This window comes from Osmerus eperlanus, chromosome 11 (assembly GCF_963692335.1).
Source record: "Osmerus eperlanus chromosome 11, fOsmEpe2.1, whole genome shotgun sequence".
NCBI classification, from domain to species: domain Eukaryota; kingdom Metazoa; phylum Chordata; class Actinopteri; order Osmeriformes; family Osmeridae; genus Osmerus; species Osmerus eperlanus.
The window spans coordinates 15,505,322-15,525,903 of record NC_085028.1 but is presented as its reverse complement, the minus strand read 5'-3'; the positions used below and the strand labels follow the sequence as shown (position 1 = coordinate 15,525,903).

Sequence of the window (20,582 nt, the reverse complement as noted above, 5' to 3'; positions counted from 1 at the left end):
CGGCTCGTATGGCTCAGCTCACCAAAAAGAGCCGGCTCTTTTGGCTCCCGAACGGCTCTTTAAAAGATACATTTTTTAACTAGGAATTTGACTATGATGGGTGTGAAAACAATTTGAATTAAATTATGAAATGAAATCATACTCGACCGTAACCACATATCTTTAAAAATGCATTGATTTGTCATGGCTCTCCTCCAAGTTTTGACTACTCTTGTGTGTGAGTTGGCTCGGCCCTCCCTCATGCAGGATTGACAGGAACAGAATGTGAGGATGATCATGTGCGCCTTTAAGCCTACAAGTATTTTTTTGTTGTTCTTTGAATTAGTCAATTATTTTAAATACAATTAAAATTCATTATTTCATAATCATTTCGTTTTTATAGGCTGTATTAATCTATTAAAAATAGAGTCGGCTCTTCAGATATGCGAGCCAGCTCCCGACGTTCACCTTCAAGAGCCGGCTCTTAGAGCCGGATCGTTCGCGAACGACCCATCACTATTAGGTTGGGTTTCATACTGATAAATCTCTTTTCGTACATCAGTTTGCAAAAAATAAATAAAACCTGTTAATGGAAAAAGTGCAAGAATACAAATTTAACTGAATTCAAGCAGTAGAGAACATTAATCCAATCCAACCTGACAGACTCGGGTAGGCTACATTGTGAAATGATTGTTCGTGGGAGTACGAGCGGTGTGAAAATACGAATGCACCTTTCAATAGTTTTCACCCGTAAACAGTAATCCATATTACAGTAATTACATAGCATGTATAAAATAAAAATGGCAGTCAATTAATTAGCTTTCAATATGGAAACCTCTACATCCAAAACATATACATAATTGTTATCGTTGTTATATTGATTCATTATAAATAAACATGAGTATAAAACCTTATACTTAAGACTCTAGTTGTTCCCCTTAATTAAATGCAGATTAATTGTTTGTGTTTGCGTGATCTGAAAATTCTTTATTGTAACTCTGTAAGTCTGATTGGGGATTTGTCCTAATTCATGTTGAGGGTGTGTCCCAGTCTAAGTGTTTTGACATGGGCTTCCTCTTTCACTTCACCACATGTTTTTACCTCACAAGATTATTGCACACATTGCTAAATAGATAAGCCACACAGTCATGCAACGGCATACTACTACGTACAGACACTACACAAACACACTTCCCCATAGTTACTGACAGAGGAGTGAAGTTCACAGATGCTCTGTTGATGGTAGGTCTTTTCAAATATAACTTTTATTGTATGTAGGCTTTTGTATTTCTGAGTTGTAATTCAAGTATACAATTTCAGAATGTATCCGTTAAGGCTGCCATATTTATATAGATAGAAGAATGCAGCTGTGAAGTGTTAACATTTTGTAATGCAATTATTCTCTATCCCCCCTGATCATTGTATATTTTTAGACACTATTTAATCTGTGACATGTCTACATGATGTGGAAGCTTTTGAATCAGCGTAAAATTTCCCTGTGTTCAGTTTGGTCATTTCTGAAAGGACATTTCTAAACATGAAGTCTTATACAAAATATTCAGGGATAAGGGACTTTTTAAACTGCCAGTAGCAGCAGTGAGCAATTTGTGTTAAGTCCTATAAGTCATGCCAACCAAGAAACAACTAACGTGTATGTGTGTGTGTGTGTGTGTGTGTGTGTGTGTGTGTGTGTGTGTGTGTGTGTGTGTGTGTGTGTGTGTGTGTGTGTGTGTGTGTGTGAGAGAGAGTTCTATTGAGTTATTTGTTCCATTGCTGTGACACTTCCTGTCCACAAGCATTCCTTTCTGACAAGGAGGCCAAATTCCGCAGTAATGTAATTCTAGTTTCATTTTGATATTAGCAAAGATAATGATTACTGACTGTGTGAAATGTGGCTGAGGACAATAGGACGTATTTTCCATAAAAATGCCAGCATTAATTTTTATTTTAAAACCAAACATATGCCCAATACCACAGTAAACTGATTTATTTTTTAATATAGATTTCAGTTACCACCGGCCCACTCCAACTCTACATAGCTCTGTTGAAACTAGGGCAGAGTTGATGTTCTGTGAGGACTGTGGCTGCTAGACTGATACTTGTGGAGGGTCCAGTAAATTATGTTTTAATATAGCTGAATCTCTTAAACTCCTCTGTGTTGTCATTGATGTTGCATGATACCTGAAAACCAAAAAAAGAGTCAGGCAATGTACAAACACAGGGGGGCAGCAGAATTCTGGACTGTTTGATCTATGTTGGCTGTTGAGCTCACCTTCTTGGCTTTTACTTCAGGAAGACATCCCTATTTCTGCCTCAAACCAGATTGATTGCTTGATAGACTTCATAAATCTCAGTCAACAAACCTGATTGGAATGTCATTTTAAATATAGAACAAAACATAAGTGGGATGGTTATATTTTGGCATGAGTGTTACCTGTTGATAACAGAGCGAATAATCTCACCTTTTCATCAGCCCAACATTACTGTGCAGCATTAAGATGTCTAAAAGTTTCCTAAGTGTTTGGGAAGTATTTCTCCGTTTGTTTACTGGCACATTGATGAAAAAATTAATTAAAAAAAGAAAGAAAAAAAGGAGCCCATGTGTGATGTTTTATAATAAAATACTATGAAAATCATTTTGTTCCAGAAAAAACAAGCCGCGCTCAAAGAGGAGAAAATTAATCACATTTACGACTCACCACCCGAAAATGTGAATCATTGGATCACGTGACTTATGCTGCTCTGAAGCACGAATAGTTACAAACTATAACAACCCATCGTTGAAGGTCTGTGTCTGAACTACGGTATACAGAATGGGTCAAACTCGTTCTGGCCTCTTACACTCCCCATCCACGCCAAGCAAAGCGAAATGGAAACCAAGCGAGACAGCCAAACAACTCCATATCCGCAGATTTACGAGTGCGAAGCCTGGGGGTGACCGGTTCAACAGGACTTCGGAGAAAAATAAGGTGTTGCCGTGCCTCGAGAGGAAGAACCAATCAACATGTCAGTCCGCGGTGAGTCTAATCGGAGTTTCGGAAACACATCTTGAATACGGACAAGAAAAGTTCAGAAGAGGCCACTTAGAGGGTGAATGCCACAAAACCCCGGTTGGAGGTAGCCCAGCTGGAATACATCATGGACAGATAAGGAATCTTAACATTGACAAGGTGAACCGGGTAGCGGCGAACTCGTCATCCGATGCGTCGAGTTTGGATAGACGGGCCAGTGGACTCAACAGAACCGGCTTCGTGGCCAAGCCGAACGGCGGCCAAGGAACGACTACAGGAGAGGATCATGCCTGGGATTCCTCAACAAGGACAATGGAAAACGAGACTATCGGAGACAGTTGTCAGGGTGGAGTTAATTCCGAAGTGGAGGAGTTGTCACGGGCTGTAGGCTCTGTACAGTTGCGCACCTCTGACGAAGATGTCAGATCTTTCACATCGCTGAACTCAACCTTATCCACAGAGAATGAGAAGCATACAAGTTGTACAGAAATGACCAAATCTACTACTGTTTCGTCTCAGCCTAGAGTCGACAGGCCGTCCAAACAAAATAACTTTTCAGTTGATTGCAGCAATCAAAAGGACACATCGACCACCAAGATACATTGTCCAGTGGGTAGCCAAAGTTTCCCCGGTACAATACCGAAGCTTATCATAACCAGTGACCCGAGTCCAAGTGGGTTTCAGGAAACGCTGGATCACCAGAACAGGGGATCGTGCGTAGACCCTCACCCAGATGACGAATCGCCCTGCTCGGACAGTGGCTGTGGAGGCTCCCCCGCGCTGATGCGCTTTCCCCGAAAGCTTTCCAGCTCGTCCTCGGCCGGCCTATCATCCGCCTCATCGTTTGACGAATCTGAGGATGACTTCACTGGTAGCGACATCGAATCCAGCCTCTCCCCGACCAGGTGCTACTCTCGCAGTCCGGACGAGGGCACAGGGGTGAGTAAACATCTCTGATTCACTCTGTGGAAAATGTCTATGGTAGACTTGAGGTTAATTGGGTAATATGTGTTCTGTAGGCATAATGATTATAACTGTATGTTTCTAGCCTACTAAAACAGTACAAAGAGCAATACACACAAAAACACTAATACTTTTTCTGATTCATGCAAAAGTTCCCCTCTGAATACCATACAGTTGTGGTAGGAGGAGGGTTGTGTAGTGGAGGGTTGAATAGGGTAGTGTTTGCTTCAAGGCTTGGAATATTGAATTCAGTATCATGAATCAATGATTCTGAGTGGTGGAAACTGGAATGGAACGAGAATGATCTGCAAAGGGTTTACCCCAGCCCACTGTTGTTACAGCCTTGTGGTTTCTCATGCTGTTAAAGAGGTTTGGTGGGTGTGGAACTGGGAGCGAGATACTACTCAGTCACTTTCTTGTTGAGGTTAATTGGGGTTGTAAGACCAGCACATTTGAAATGTAAAAAATGCTAGTAATAATCTAGATGTTGTGAATAACTGGTCGCCTCCCTTGTTCCTATGGGACGTTCTGATGTTTCCGTTTTGAGGCAAACCCCTTTGATGCATCTTAACGAGACATGGCTGGAGTGACTAGTCCTTAAAAGCAGGATGTCTTTCCTGGAAATAGAACAATATCGGCACATGCTGTCTTCCTGCATAGGACACACACTCTCTGTCTCTCAGTCTCTCTATCTGTCCGTCTCTCTCTTTCTCTCTCTCATCCTCTCACATGCTGTTTATCTCTAAATCATTCCTCACCCAGATAGATATATGGAAATAGTTTTCTTTGTGATCTTGTTAAACCTGTTGGAATGTGTTACCTTGTATCAGGATTCCCGGCCAAAGACCAAGGCCCCTCTGCCAGTCGGCAAATAACCAGGACAGCTACTGCAGGAAATATTTCAATGGTCATAGTGAGCTCTGAAAAACGTGGTTGTATGAGACTGGTTGTGCATGCTGTCATCCATGGTTGTTAAAGCTGACTGTACTAGATGGAGGGGAGTGTCAGGGCTTGCGGTACAAATAGGGCGTCTATTGTTATTGACCAGCCATAAGCTGTCTCTACCTTTAGAGTGTAGCCAAACCAGTTGTTATACTCAAAGTGCTCGCATTGCTCAGTGACGCCAGCATATGCTTGCTTAAGCTATATTCAGAAGTAGAGGTGCACACACACACACACACACACAATCGGATGCCATCGCTCATTCACAGCTAAGCATGTGTGTCATGGAAAATTGGGCCGACGGCAATTCAGTTGCTAGGTGACATCATTGCCTTATTTGGAAGTTCTTTCTTTTCTGTTGTCTCACCAGTGTCTCTCTAGTCTTTTGCAGTTAAATGTTCTGCATATATTGAATCTTCTATTCCCTTAAAACCAATTTGTATCAAACTATTATTTTCTCTCTGTCTCTCTGATTCTTAGATGTCTTTTTCGGACTCTGTATTTCCCTCTATTTAACTTTGCAGTAAGGCCCTATTTTTTCCCCTCAAATACTTTGAAACACCTTGAAACATGTGGAACAGAGAGAGGAAAATAGAGATAAGTGGAGGATAAACACCCTGCCCACGCACACACTCACACGCACGTACACATGCATACGCGTGCATGCGCATGCACAGGCGCATGCACAGGGCTGTGGTCGAGGTGTGAGCCATGTTGCTCGAGCTGTGGAACAGTAAGGGGAAGTGGCTCTGAAGTAAACAAGGCCTGGAAAGGAGCTTACCACCAGACTTGAAAGACACCTTCAAGTTGTTACACAGACATTTTATTTTAACTTCAGCTCTTTTAGAGACTCTGAGCACCCTTCAATTGCGGAACTTTTCTGATCTGATAGTTGTTACTGGTCGTCTGACAGGTTTCTCACTCTCTGTCTCTCAATGACAAGCAGGGAAAGAGACTAATATTCAGCCCACACACAGGTTGCAAAAGTCTGAGCGATTTGGAACCCACCCTACCCCCTGCCTCGGGGGTAGCATGGTATTACAGTCATGTCTGTCGCTGGTGACTGTGATGAGAGATTGGCTCTGCATGGGGCTTTTTGAGGGCGCGGGCTGATGGGGGATTAAAGAGAAAGAGAAGGAGAGAGAGGGAGAGAGAGAAACAGAGGGGGAGAGAGAGAGAGAAAGAGAGAGGGAGAGAGAGAAAGATAGAGGGAGAGGAAGAGAGAGGGAAGGAGAGGGAGAGAGAGAGAATACGGTTAAAGGGCAGCATAAGCAGATAGACGGCGAGGAAGAGAGAGAGGGATCAGTAGACGAAAAATAGAGCTAAAGACCGCTTGAGACTGAGGGATAGAGTGAAAGGACTCGCGAGCTAGTAAAAGCAGTGCAAGCTGGAGGAGCACAACAAGCCAGGGAGAGACAGGATATCTGATAGTTAGAAAGGGAGGTGTGACAGCATGTTGAAACAAGAGATATGGTGTGTTGGTGTGAAAGGGAACAGGGGCGAGAGGGGAGGGAGGAGGTCAGAGTGATGGAGAGAGACAGCGAGAGAGATTAGTGTTACCTCATAGAGGGGGGAATGTTCACCCGACAATATAAGCTGCTGTATAGTAGCCTACCTCAGTGCTTGCACTGAAAGGCAGTCCCACTGGCTGAAATCCACCACAGCAGACATGCACAGACAAATGCATGGTTAGCTTCATGCTAACAACGTGCTAATTGAGGGACAGATCAGGACAGGAATGAATAGACGATAATGCAGCTAGGCTAACGGAGCGCTAGATGCAACAGGGTGTCACCTGGCGAGACCCCGTGCTTATGGTGCGGAGTGTGTGCTGCTTGCTCCGCTCTAACCTGCACTCCGTGTCTGTGTGTGCCTGTGTCACCGCCGGCCTGCTTCTGCATTACTGCTCCGTCGTGCAGGTAAGAACTGGAGCCGAGAGTAGAAGTGAGAGTGCGAAAGTTCTAGCGACAGTTAAGGTGAGAGGAAAGGTCAGTGGGAGTTAGAATTCGAGTGGTCCCGAGAGTCAACGTGTGTGAGAGTGTATGAGGGACTGAAAGATGAATAATAATAATTTCCACTCATCACTCAGAGGAGAGACTGCAGAGAGAGACGGTCTGAGAGGGACAAGTTGTTGCATGACTAGTGCTCCAGTCTTGCTGCTTAGTAGCCCCAAATGTTCTCAGGCATGGACATGTTTGGGGTATTCAGGTGTGGTGTTCTGTTATTGTTGTTTGTGAGACCTCACCCTCCCACCCCCAACCTTTTTGGTTTAAGATTTCTGTAAGCTGAGAGGATTTAGGATGATGGCCTGCACTGGATTAGACAGAGTAGGCCTTCAATGGCCTTTGACCTCAGAACGCAGGTCACAGTTCATCTGCCTATTATACGTAATGTACCTTTATGTGTTTCCTGTCAATCAGAAAGGATTGGGCAATGAACACAGCGTACTGCTTCCTGGTTCTCGCTAATCCTTGCTTTCTGGCTGTCACCTTTTCAATCCTCTCAGTTGCTACAGCTGTCTGGGTTGAGGGACAAGGGATCAGCTGGTGTTTGGACAAAAGCCTTTCTGTGGTCAACATGGTCCCTGACACACTGCTGTCGTCATAGGAACGGGGGGGCCCCAGTGGCAAAATGTCAGTGCTTGCTGTGTGTGTGTGTGTGTCTGTTTTTGTATGGGCGCTGTCACGAGCGATGACGAAGACCAGAGACATCCACTGCATTCCAAGCATTTAGTTAGTGTAGGTGGTAAAGAAGGAGAGAAGGGAGGGAAGAGAAGAAGGGGGGTGAGGATCTTGAAGAGCAGACACCACATGGAGAAGGGAGGACGGCAGAGGGGGAATAGACTGTGAGGAAACAGGGTGTACGCGAGGGAGAAAAGGGGAGAGAGGGGGAGGGGGGGGAGGGAGAGGGGGAGGGGGGGGGAGGGGGAGGGAGAGGGGGGTAAAAGATGAAACAGGAGAAGTAAAAAAGCGAGTTAAAAGAAGGAATGAGGATGACATTCAATCTGGGAAGGAGGCGATGGAGGAATTCTGGTGCAAATGTAAGGAGAGACGATTGAGGAAATGAGTGGGAGATGAATAAAGATTTATAGCATTTAAATAAAAGAGGAGAGAGAAAGAAAGCAAAAGGAAAAAGAAAGAAAGAACAGAACGTGAGATTGTGCTTCATGCCATGGTTTGTTAAGGCTAGTAGTGCTAGACGGGATGACAATGAAAGTAAGAAAGGTGAAATTACATCTGACTCCCTTTTAGATACACTGTCAACACTGAGTGAGGTGTGTGTGTGTGTGTGTTAACTCTGCGGGAGGCAGTTTAGTGTGCTGTTGTTGTCCCTAGCAACAGGGCCATGTGTGGGTTAAGCTGCTAAAGAGATTGAAGTGTCAGGTGTGTTTGAAGTTGACTGGCTGTCCTACGAAGCCACAGGCACTAAGACTCCTCTGTTTGCTCCATGTTCACCATACAGCACTACAGCAGGTGTGTAACATCTATATCCTGTCATTAGCAGCTATGTACCCTCTCTGTCAAGCCTTACAGGAAAGTAGTGACCAACCGTCTCTGCTGTTTCACCATGAGTTCTTTTGATAGATTGAGACAGCTTTTGAGAAGAATGCAGGGAGTGGAGATACATACACACACACACACACACTGAAACACACACACACACACACTGAAACACAAATACACACACACACTGAAACACACACATACAAACACAGAAACACACACACACAAAACACACACACATAGAAAGAAGCAGATACACAAACAGAAACATACAGGCACACACACACAAACACACACACACTCAGACGGCCGCCTGAACTGCAGTGTTGCATTCTTTTGCACTTGCCATAAAATCCTAGTTTATGGGGGCCCTGCTATTCCACTTGATTGCCTATCGGCCATGGCCTCGCCCTTTTCTGTGTCCGCTTCTGTCTTCCTGACTTACGCTGTCTTTACAGCATTACAATGTCGTAAGCCCCCTGTCTCGTAGACCGTCTCTAGGTTTCCTTTGTCTCTCTCTTTTAAGGACACACGTTGACACATAAACACATGCTAACACACTCATCTTACTTGATGGCAGCACTCTTGCACATGTTCCCTCTGATCACGATTTGTCACACACACGTTTGCTAATTCTTTCGCCGTCTGTGTGCAATGGATGTGGTGTACTTTGGTGAGTTGCTTGCGTCAGAGCCCAGTGCACAGTGACCTCGGTCCTGTGTTTCCCAACAGATAAAACAGACTCCCCTGCGTGTGCGCACACACACACGGATACACCCAGACACAAATAGTCATTGAAACTCGCAGACACAGTGGGACGTCTGTTTTGAGTCCTGGTAAATGTTTTATGAATGGGCTGCACGTGACGTGAGCGGCCTGTCCTTGATGTGAGATGGGTGGGCTTCACAAAAATGTGTGTGTGTGTGTGGGAAGAGGGGGTGAGGGGGGGGGGGGTTGGTGCACGACTGCTACAGAGATTATCTTCTCCCTTTGTCAGTGTTTCTCTCTCTCAACCTGTGACATAGCAGAGACCTGTGTGAGATTTAGTTTCAGGTTTTAGCCTGAGGCTTCTCATGAACAGGCATAGTCACTCAACCATCCCGCTCTCTCCCTCCAGAACAAGCCTTGGCAGAAGGTGAAGACCATGGTCCATTGGACTCCTTTTGTGGTGTCATTCAAGAAGAGATACCCCTGGGTGCAGCTCGCTGGCCATGCAGGTATGCACACGCGCACACACGCACACACAGTGGCCAATCAAATCAAATCTAAATGTATTTGTATAGCCCTTTTTTACACGCGAGCATGTCACAGAGGGCTTCACATACGCCCATAGAACTGCCCCTCAACCAACCAAAACCCTCAAAGTGCATATCTCCTTCTTTCCACTTGTAATCTCAGTAGTTGTCCGGCGTTTGAATCCTTTTTCTTCTTTTTCTGTTCTCGAACGCCCCTCTCTCTCTCTCTCTCTCTCTCTCTCTCTCTCTCTCTCTCCTCCCAGGTAACTTCCAGGCCGGGGAGTACGGCCGCCTGCTGAAGCGCCACAGCGAGTGCGAGCAGCTGTGTCTGGAGAAGCTGATGCAGGACGCCCTGCGGCCCCACGTGCCCGGATACCACGGCGTGGTGCAGAAGGACGAGCAGGACTACAACCTGATGGACGACCTCCTGGCTGACTTCGACTCGCCCTCCATCATGGACTGCAAGATGGGCAGCAGGTGAGGCTGGGGAGGAGGAGGGAAGGGGAGGAGGAGGGAAGGGGAGGAGGAGGAGGGAAGGGGAGGAGGAGGGAAGGGGAGGAGGAGGGAAGGGGAGGAGGAGGGGGGAAGGGGAGGAGGAGGGAAGGGGAGGAGGAGGGAAGGGGAGGAGGAGGGAAGGGGAGGAGGAGGGAAGGGGAGGAGGAGGGGAGAAGGGGAGGAGGAGGGAAGGGGAGGAGGAGGGGGGAAGGGGAGGAGGAGGGGGGAAGGGGAGGAGGAGGGAAGGGGAGGAGGAGGGGGGAAGGGGAGGAGGAGGGAAGGGGAGGAGGAGGGGGGAAGGGGAGGAGGAGGGAAGGGCAGGGGGAGGGGGGAAGGGGAGGAGGAGGAGGGAAGGGGAGGAGGAGGGAAGGGGAGGAGGGAAGGGGAGGAGGAGGGAAGGGCAGGGGGAGGGGGGAAGTGGAGGAGGAGGAGGGAAGGGGAGGAGGAGGGAAGGGGAGGAGGAGGGGGGAAGGGCAGGAGGAGGGGGGAAGGGGAGGAGGAGGGAAGGGGAGGAGGAGGGAAGGGGAGGAGGAGGGAAGGGGAGGAGGAGGGGGGAAGGGCAGGAGGAGGGAAGGGAAGGAGGGAATGGGGCGGTCGTGGAGGAGGACGCGGAGAAGGAAAACGTAGTTGTAGCATTCTGAATCTCTCAGCTAGACTGTAACATACGCGGCCCTCGGTGGCAGGTACGTTAACCCCTCGTCTGCCTGTCAGGACCTACCTGGAGGAGGAGCTCAGGAAGGCTCAGGAGAGGCCACGCCTACGGAGGGACATGTACGACAAGATGGTGGCCGTGGACCCAGCGGCCCCGACCGAGCAGGAGAGGGCCCAGCAGGGGGTCCTCAAACCCAGATACATGCAGTGGAGGGAGACCCTTAGCTCCACCGCCACCATGGGGTTCCGCATCGAAGGCATCAAGGTGAGGCCGGTAGTAAACCTGGGGGAGGGGGGGGGGTGTTACTCACTCTGTGGGGGGGTTACAAACTCCAGAGGCTATTTCAAAGTCCAAGTTGATCCTTGGATGAGGAACGACAACTCAACAACTTTTCCTGATGGGAGAAAAGTTATTTACATTAAAATTTAGTCATTTAGCAGACGCTCTTATCCAGAGCGACTTACAGTAAGTACAGGGACATTCCCCCCCGAGGCAAGTAGGGTGAAGTGCCTTGCCCAAGGACACAACGTCATTTTTCACAGCCGGGAATCGAACTGGCAACCTTCTGATTAATAGCCCGATTCCCTAACCACTCAGCCATCTAACCCCCCCCCCCACACACACACATACACACACACACACATACACACCTCTGTGAATGAGGTCATGTGCTGGAGGCACGTCACAACAATGGAAATGCGCTCACCTCTGCTTTATATGGAAATAGTTGCAAAACAGGTGGTCAGTCTTCAAAACACAACACACATTTAGTATCAGCATGTGACATCATACCCAGTCTCACTCTCCATTCTCGTTACATGCCTATACAATAATGTGGACGTATCGGTTTGTGGTCAGGCTCCAGATCTAGATAAACCAGTGCTTCTTCTGGTCCAAACACTGACAAGAAATATGCCCTGTTTTTTGTAGTACATGGTTCAGAAACTGATGGTCACTAACTGAGGGTTCTGTGATTCTCCTTAGAGAGCAGACGGGACGTGCAACACCAACTTCAAGAAGACAAAACAGCAAGAGCAGGTGAAGCAGGCGCTGGGGGACTTTGTGGACGGAAACATTGAGATCCTGGTAGGTGTTTCCAGCGGAATGGACTCAAACGTACCTAAAGTCTGTGGAGCATGGGAGTTATTTAATGACTCTCTCCTTCCTTTCTTTCAGAAACTTTACCTGCAGCGTTTGGTGGAACTACGCTCCGTGCTGGAGAAATCACCGTTTTTCAGGACACATGAGGTGAGACACGCATCTCTTTAAGCCTGCTCCCACCCTTCGTACTACGCCTCCTCAACAAGCCTGCCAGCTGGGTTATTATTGATGTATCTATCCAGTTAGATAACACACAAACAGGCACATGAAGCTAACATATGTCTCACATGCCCACACATACACACATCATTATCTTTCTCACACACGCGCTCATCTCCCCTGTCTTCTTGCCCCAGGTGGTGGGCAGTTCCCTGCTGTTCGTTCACGACGCTTCAGGACAGGCCCGCGTGTGGATGATTGACTTTGGGAAGACGGTTCCCCTGCCTGCCCCCCTCACCCTCGACCACCGGAGCCCCTGGGTGGAGGGGAACCGAGAGGACGGATACTTGTGGGGCCTCGACAACCTCATAGACATCCTCAGCACCATGCAGCCCTCTGCTTCTGAGCCCTGAGAGGGGGAGGCGGCAGGAGCGATGAGGGGTGGGGAGCAGTAGAGATGGAAAACATTGTAGAACATAGGCAAAGCGGAGGGGTTGCTACAGATGGACGTCAGTGGGACTGGTAGTAAACCGCCCTGCCAGAGGGGAAGAGAGAGAGAAAATAAGCACCACTGCAGATCTCCGGATGATGACGCTACTCCTGTTCAGCCTTTCCAGGAGAGAGAGATCTTAGCCACACAACGAGCAGTGTCTCATCTCTTTCACTTCTCTCATTAACAATGTTGACTATCACTGCCACACACACAAACACAGAACTTCTCTCTCCCCTTCTCTCCCTCTGCTGGCTGAATGGAAACATATACAACACTTCCTTTTGAAGTGACTTTCGAACCTTAGAAGAGCAATGGAGAGAATTCTATTTTTGCGATGGACCATTGATTATTTTGTCTTTTCCTACTCAGTGTACTAGTATACACCAACACTAATACTCCGGGCAGACCTGTATGTTTGAATTGACCCAGAGCTTTTCTATGTACATAGATATATTTAATTTGTTTGCCTTCACATAGCCTTTTTACTGTATACATTTCTGTGCCTAGGTTTGAGTATTTGAGAATGTTGTTTTTCCGACAGCAAGTTCGCTGATAGGATAGTCAACAAAAGATCAAATGTTTTTTCCAACTAAATGAAAACCACTTTTCTCTTGGTAAATGGTCGAGAAAATACAAAAAATGGCAAATAGCCTTTCTATCTTTTACATTCCTTTTATATTGGGCCCATGACTCTGGCCATGACCGGACTGCAGTGTATTGCAGATGATTGTCGCAAAAAGCCATTGAACAAAGCAAGCTCTGTATGTGTGTTTAACTACCTGGTGTGTCCTGGGCTCATGGTTAGTAATTGTGTTTATTTAATTAAGGTTGATTCAGCTTAGATATTCAGTTCCATGCAACTATTTTTGGTGCCTAAACTGAATGGCATGTGTGGCTGTCTGTGTTACAAAACTGGAACAGGTTAATATTTTAAGCTTAATGATGAGTCTTACTGGATGAATAATTGATTTGAAGGGAGTTTTCTTTGTGTTATTGGTTGTTTTTAATGGAGAAAACTGTCTGTTAGACAACTGTGGACAAGCAATTTATTTCATCGACCACAAAGAACTGGGTTGGACTGAGGTGAGTGGAAGCCCATGCTGATGACCAAATGTGACCATGGTATTGATTTGTGTCAGAGCTTACCTCTTTCCAATGTTTTGGTCATTCAGATAACATTCCAGTCCAAGTCTTCCTGTACTCTGTTCTTCCACAGTGTCGCACAGCTCTCTGTGTGTGTGGATGTGTGTGTGTGTGTACACACCTGTGTGGTAGCCCTCTTTTTGAAAGAAATGTGTTCAATGTGGTGCATATGTCAGCATTGACATCATAGAGCTGGAATATCATCTCTGGACCTACACCACAAAAGTAAATTTTCTGGAATGATTTTCTGTTTACAGACTAAGTATTATATGTCTTTCTATGTGTCCTCATCTTTATAATAGCCAGCTGACTGTTTTCATACTGTTTGTGTGGTCGGGCTGGGAACTGGCCAGTGTGTGTCAGGGTCGTGGGGTACGGAGGTATTTTTGTAGCTTTTATAACCCCTGTGTTGCATCTCAGAATTCTGCGGACTGTCTGGGAAGAGAACACACTGTTCTGATGGGGTGGACTGAGTCTCTGTCTAGAACACCATTGATTGCAATAAACTGGAATGAAGATCTTAGGAATTGTTGTATTTTCTGCTCCAAGCCGGGGTTCACATTCTTTGTCGCTAATGTTCAAAAGACACAATGATGTATCATCCTGTTAAAATATGTTAGCAGTTGATTATATTTGATGCAGAATGTAAACGAGTGCATTTGGATACTCCTTCCAGTTGAAGGTTCATTTTAACACATTGACTTTACTGGATTTAAATAGGCACATTGTGGTATTTTCAAACAATGCTGCTTGGTTGTCACCATCTTTGGTGTCATAGTCCAGTACTTTTTTACAAGCTCTAGTGTGTGAAACCCCTGATAATATATCTGAATGCCAGAACAGTAACTTGCATTGTTGTTTGGTAGGCAGAACACACTCAACAAACAGCACCTAGTACATCCCACAGCATGTCCTTTAACCCTTGTGCTGCCTTCGGGTCACATGACCCAAAGGTTCATAACGAACCATCGTTGTGTTTACCCAATTTTACCCAATACAAAAACAAATAAAAATAATTTTCTTTTAACCTTCGCAATGTGGGGGGTCTGAGACAGCCCAACGGTTAACCCTCGTGCTGCCTTCGGGTCACATGACCCAAAGGTTCATAACGAACCATCGTTGTGTTTACCCAATTTTACCCAATACAAAAACAAATAAAAATAATTTTCTTTTAACCTTCGCAATGTGGGGGGTCTGAGACAGCCCAACGGTTAAAAGAAAATTACTCACTTTGTTTTTGTATGCGGTAAAGTTGTCGTAATACGACGGTGGGTCACAATGACTGATGGGTCAGAATGACCCGAAGATAACACAAGGGTTAAGTCCTGATCACTGTGTCAGAGCCCCAGTGTAGAGCAGCACCACCTGGCCAGAGAGACCACCCTCCACCCCTTCCTGGGGGACTACGTATGGGGTACCATCCCCAGCCCTCAGGGGGGCCATCTCTCTAAGCTGATCATTACTCTGGGCCAAGCTGTCCAGGCTCCACAACTGGTAACGCAGGCTCTTCCCCTGCTTGGCCAGTATGTAGGCCTCCCTGATCCCTGGGCTGGGGCAGGGAAACGAGCTGACCCTGGGTAGAAGTAGCCAGGGCAGGGTGGGGTCTGGTTCTGTGTGCTCTTTGTTCACAGTCCCCGGGGCTAGGCCGAGCAAAACACCTGGGGTTATGGAGAAGTGAGTCAGAGCCATAGATAAAGACTGTCTTCCTCTGTGTGTGTGTGTGTGTGTGTGTGTGTGTCACTCATTCTCACCTGAGGCCACAGCCCAGTGCGCCCTGTGTCCACTGCGTTGGCATGGCTCGTGGTTCAAGTCCTCGTCGTATCTGTGCCGAAGCAGTCAAGGAACTGCGGCACTGCACATTTTGTTACAGCATGCGAAATAAGTCACATACTATCACATACTGCTGTGCTATCAACACGGTCATACGATTTAAACACCCTCTTTAACGATAGACAACAGAGATACTGTAGGGTGTGTGTGTGTGTGTGTGTGTGTGTGTGTGTGTGTGTGTGTGTGTGTTGAAGGATCCGGGACGAGGACAGGCTGTCCCTCACACAGATGTGTCAAGATGGTTCTGGAGTTGTCTCCTCCCATTCCCCCAGAGAGGAGTTCCACCCTGCACACACACACCTCCTCTGCCAGTAGGGCCATGTCACGGGCTGAACCACGAAAACAGATTGTTTAGAATGTTTTAAAAGTACTGACCTGCACAGGGAATAGTTTATTATTATCTTACTGGTATACAGCTACTAAGCAGTATCTTGACTAACATTACCATCTGTACATAAAGGTTACCTGAGAACATCTCCCCTTGGGCAGTGTATCCCCTGCCCACCGCTGTTTGGACTACAGTTTCCATGGAAACATGTAAGGGGGGATTACGTAGGTTAGCTGCCATCCACAATGCAACTAGACCACACCTACAGGGGACCACAGATTGGTATGGAGGTGATCAAGAATACAACCCAGTGACTAACACCTGATAAAGGCACAAAGACCTGACTGTTTTTTTGTTTTGTTTTTCTATCAAAGAAAGGACTGGGTCATGAACAGGATACATTTTGTCTATGAATGGAGCAGGTTAATTGTGGTGGCCTGGATACTTACTGAGGGCCGTCTTGGATGAGGGAAGGTATATACTTGTTGAACAATATCCACTGCAGGTCTTTGCTTAAGCTGAAGAACAGAAATATTAGTCTCCTTAACAAAGAAGATCACCACCACTTCAGTGAAAAGAGGAAGGGATTGTCGTCACATGATTGGAGCCCCCAGCCACACATTATGCAGGGAGCAGATGAACACACACACACACACACACACACACGAGTTATTTGCAGAGGAAACCCATGTGAGCATGAGGAGAAACATGCAAACCCCACGCAGAAAGGCCCGGTAGATGGTTTACTCATACGTCATTTATTCTCACCTACTTTCTCTCTGGGTGAGCAGCAGCCTGGCCTCTGTATGATCGCCTTCCACGGGGGCCTTTCCTGCTGCGATAGCCTGATACAGCTTCTTTTTGCTGGGTACTTTAGTGGCTACAGGTGGGGGTGGTCCAGGTGGAGGGGGCGGGGGAGGTGGTGGTTGAATGGGTTGCGCTATGGACATTTCCTGGCCCCTGCCAAAGTATGGTGTTCAGACAAAATGTTCAGACATATTACATGACACGTATTGATCTGGAAAGCGAACCAGTTGACATGGCATACATCACAGGTCCAGAGCTAGTTGTCTCAAATCATTGTACGACGGCCACGTATGACAGTGACACGTAGCTTGTAAGCGCGTTTGATTAGCACTCACTTTATATCCTGTTCAGAAACCCAAACTAGTTCAAAATCATCAAATGTGGTGGACGTGTTCTACCTTAGTCTCTAGCTAACAGTTTCTACATATGCTAAATAGTATATTTGGCGACAAACATCTCAATCACGTCTCAGACTCACAACTGAAATAACTGTGAGATTTCAATGCACCGGAAACAGTATCTGACGAGGTACATTCGTTTTGGTATAACCCCCTTTATTTGTCTGGACGTGTATTACGATCTCATTCGCCAGGGCCAGGCCAGACTGCATTTGAAATAGGCGGAGCTACAGACAACAAAATGCGTGGATGTTCACCGCAGGATTGTTCAGCTCACTATATCGAAAACATAATTTGACAGGAAACGGAAACGCGGAAGCGGAAAACAATTCGTGGACACAAGCTAACGACAGTCAGTTCATTCATCGAACAACTTCTAGTTTGTTGCTGCATCCAACGCCGAGGTATTATTTTTTTTGCTGTGTTTGACATAATCTATTTCAGAAGCATTACGACGGTCAACAACAATTAAATAACAATCGATTACAGATTCAAATGAGATGTTTGGTAGACCATGTAGCCTGATGCAGTTAGCTAGCCACATGGCATTAGCTTTGTTACTACACCGTAGTCTAGAACGGAAGACTTCTGCACTCGTGCCCTGCTAGCTCGTGCTAGTAGTAGTAGGAGCAGCACTGCCACTACTGGTCATCTAGTGGAACGATGACTTGGCGGGCTAGCTTTCTTGATTTAAATCGGAATCTTTGCCGGTGGGAACTATTTGCTAACTTCTATTTTATCTAATTTTTATCACCAGAAAATGGCTGGTCAGGATATGCGACTGAACCACACGATCTACATCAACAACCTCAACGAGAAAATAAAGAAAGATGGTAAGCTAACTTGCTAGCTTAACAAAATAGCACCCGGCTGTCACAGATTGCACATTTCCATAGTTTCATGCCACAATTACACGGTTTGATTGTTAATTGTTTTTACCCAGAACTGAAGAAGTCGCTATACGCCATCTTCTCACAGTTCGGGCAGATTTTAGACATTCTAGTATCACGGACCTTGAAGATGAGGGGTCAAGCTTTCGTCATCTTCAAAGAAGTCAACAGCGCTTCAAACGCTCTGCGTTCCATGCAGGGGTTTCCATTCTATGATAAACCCATGGTGAGATTATTTTTTTTTGCACTTGAGCACAAATTTGTTTAAAGGCAAACAGTCGTGTACTGTTTTCCAAAGAGCATGACTTTAAGAGCGTGGTCTCGTGTAGGCTAATTGCAAAACTTCCTCTGTTTACCTCAGCGCATTCAGTACGCGAAGCTGGACTCGGACATAATTGCGAAGATGAAAGGTACCTATGTGGAACGCGATCGGAAGAAGGAGAAGAGAAAGGTCAAGGGAGCAGAGGGTGCAGGTGCCAAGAAGGGTGTCCCAGGAGCTGCAGTACCCATGGGCCCAGGGGTACCCACGCCAATGCCTGTCAGTAACTAATTCCAAGCTAAATACCGTGAACGTTTTCAATATCTGCCCAATAATCTTTAATAATCTCTTCATCAATCTATGGTATCTTAAGTTCAAACTATGTACGGTCTCGTTTCCCCTCTCATTTAAAGGGAATGCCTCCTATGAGCCAAGCTCCTCGTATGATGCCAATGCCTGGCCAGCCCCCTTACATGCCCCCTCCTGGCATGATGCCCCCTCCAGGGATGGGCCAGATGCCCCCTGGTGCCATGCCTGGCCAGATGATGCCAGGACAGATGCCTGGGCAAATGCCCCAACAGGTAAGGAGCGTGTTTGTGAGATGTCAAGTCAAATTTACCACTTTCATTTGGTGTTACCGAATATGTCGTCAGTTCCCACCGATTTTCTGATAAGGAAATATAACATGTCTTCCATGCCAGGTGTCGGAGAACCCACCCAATCACATCCTCTTCCTCACCAATCTCCCAGAGGAGACCAACGAACTCATGCTGTCTATGCTGTTCAACCAGTCAGTACCTGCTTTAATGTCATCGCACTCTGACCATATAGGTGGTACATGTACAGTACTTATACGGATGCTTGCTTCTCCTTCCCAGGTTCCCAGGGTTCAAAGAGGTACGTCTGGTTCCCGGTCGCCACGACATCGCCTTTGTGGAGTTTGACAACGAGGTACAGGCAGGTGCTGCACGAGAAGCGCTGCAAGGCTTCAAGATCACCCAGACCAACGCCATGAAGATTTCCTTTGCCAAGAAATAGCCTGGTTCTCACACACACACACACACACACAGACACACACACACAGACACACACACACAGACACACACACACAGACACACACACCTCAGAGAAGGCACATGCAGATGAGCTGTAGTCACGGACAAACCAGGGGGAGCTATTGGAACGTAATCACAGCCCAAGACTGAATCACCACTTGCTTACACACACTCACACACTCAATTCAGGCACGTGGCACAACTTCCTGATCTCATTCTCCTCTTTTAATGATGTGTGTCTTCTCTGATGTCAAATGCTACAGAAAGACAAACCTCAACACTGTTTCACCTCTACAGGAATCTTAAGACTTTAACAGCAATATCATTCCATCGTCCTCCTGGCGATGTCGTCCCCTCTCAGATCTATTGGACACTTACTATACAATAGTTCTCAGAGGAGATTACAGGCTATTAGGTAAAGGGCAGGTTTTTAAATCCGTTTTCTTAGTCACAAGTACATCTAATTTAGCAAGCTAGTAGTGTGTGGGGGGGGGGGGGGGGGAGGGGGGAGTGTTGTGTGTCAGCATTTCATTGGCCGACTACATTATATAAGATCTATGAGAAGGTCTCCATCTTCAGGCTTTCCATGGCGATGAACTCTGGTGTCTGTAAGTATCTGGTAGGGTTTGTAAGTATATTTTCATTTTCAACTCTTTGTTTTAAAGCATTGCACCCAGCGTCTGGTTCACCAGACATTGTACCTGGCGCTTTTCTGTTTTGATTAAAACATTTTATATTACTTCTTGAGACTTTTTTCCTTTTTTAATGTTCTTAAAAAAAAAGATTGGAAATAGCCCATTTTGTCCTGGATATATTGGAGTGTTTGTTTCATCGCATGATCCTTTGCCTGCACTTCAGGGACCCGGCACTCCCCGTGTATAAAACCCCAGCCGGCACGTCTTCTACTACAGAACCAGGATACCCAAACTCTTAGCTGCTGTCTGCATGTGGTGACTGCAGTGATTATGCGACCCAGGAGAGGGCGATGGCCACTAGTCAACCGCTGGGTCACGTGACGATACAACTTCTCGTATACGCATACTTGAACTTTGGGTTTGAGTCGTTAAAAGAGTTTTATTTCCTAAACTTCTACTCTATTCAAGAGTTTAAGAAAAGGGTTTTCACATGGACCCCTCTTGCTTTCCTAGTTTCACATGTAATAGATGGACCTTGGCGCTAACAACATAAAGTCTGCCTGCCATTCATGGAACCAATTGTTACAGATACTCCTTGGGGGCTGTTTCTTCTTACATCAGACCCACTAACGTTTTTCAGAGTGATGATGCTTGTAAGTAGGAGGGCCTTCTGTCCTTCTCTGGATTTACTAGGCACAGCTGAA

General features: G+C 46.4%; 3 protein-coding genes and 1 long non-coding RNA gene across 4 annotated transcripts; 2 read left to right on the top strand and 2 right to left on the bottom strand.

Annotated features, from left to right (window-relative positions):
- The first annotated feature begins 1,084 nt into the window (after positions 1 to 1,084).
- Positions 1,085 to 14,199, top strand: itpkcb (inositol-trisphosphate 3-kinase Cb). Its single transcript, XM_062472240.1, has 8 exons — positions 1,085 to 1,221; positions 2,627 to 3,929; positions 9,516 to 9,615; positions 9,897 to 10,110; positions 10,840 to 11,044; positions 11,765 to 11,866; positions 11,957 to 12,028; positions 12,238 to 14,199. The coding sequence occupies exons 2-8, from the start codon at positions 2,793 to 2,795 to the stop codon at positions 12,451 to 12,453; spliced, it is 2,046 nt and encodes a 681-aa protein (XP_062328224.1). The 5' UTR covers positions 1,085 to 1,221; positions 2,627 to 2,792; the 3' UTR covers positions 12,454 to 14,199.
- LOC134028611 (uncharacterized) lies at positions 1,421 to 2,557 on the bottom strand. Its single transcript, XR_009931560.1, has 3 exons — positions 2,442 to 2,557; positions 2,252 to 2,342; positions 1,421 to 2,160 (listed from the first exon to the last, which is right to left on the bottom strand). It is a non-coding gene; the product is annotated as an uncharacterized LOC134028611 (long non-coding RNA).
- On the bottom strand, positions 13,130 to 17,166 carry actmap (actin maturation protease). Its single transcript, XM_062472242.1, has 8 exons — positions 16,973 to 17,166; positions 16,603 to 16,794; positions 16,284 to 16,352; positions 15,972 to 16,096; positions 15,706 to 15,835; positions 15,428 to 15,498; positions 14,999 to 15,334; positions 13,130 to 14,595 (listed from the first exon to the last, which is right to left on the bottom strand). Exons 2-7 carry the CDS (start codon positions 16,782 to 16,784, stop codon positions 15,006 to 15,008), a joined length of 906 nt encoding a protein of 301 aa, XP_062328226.1. The 5' UTR covers positions 16,785 to 16,794; positions 16,973 to 17,166; the 3' UTR covers positions 13,130 to 14,595; positions 14,999 to 15,005.
- Positions 17,167 to 17,288: 122 nt separating this feature from the next.
- On the top strand, positions 17,289 to 19,982 carry snrpa (small nuclear ribonucleoprotein polypeptide A). Its single transcript, XM_062472243.1, has 7 exons — positions 17,289 to 17,443; positions 17,797 to 17,872; positions 17,983 to 18,155; positions 18,291 to 18,467; positions 18,602 to 18,769; positions 18,890 to 18,978; positions 19,067 to 19,982. Exons 2-7 carry the CDS (start codon positions 17,800 to 17,802, stop codon positions 19,224 to 19,226), a joined length of 840 nt encoding a protein of 279 aa, XP_062328227.1. The 5' UTR covers positions 17,289 to 17,443; positions 17,797 to 17,799; the 3' UTR covers positions 19,227 to 19,982.
- The last annotated feature ends 600 nt before the right edge of the window (positions 19,983 to 20,582 follow it).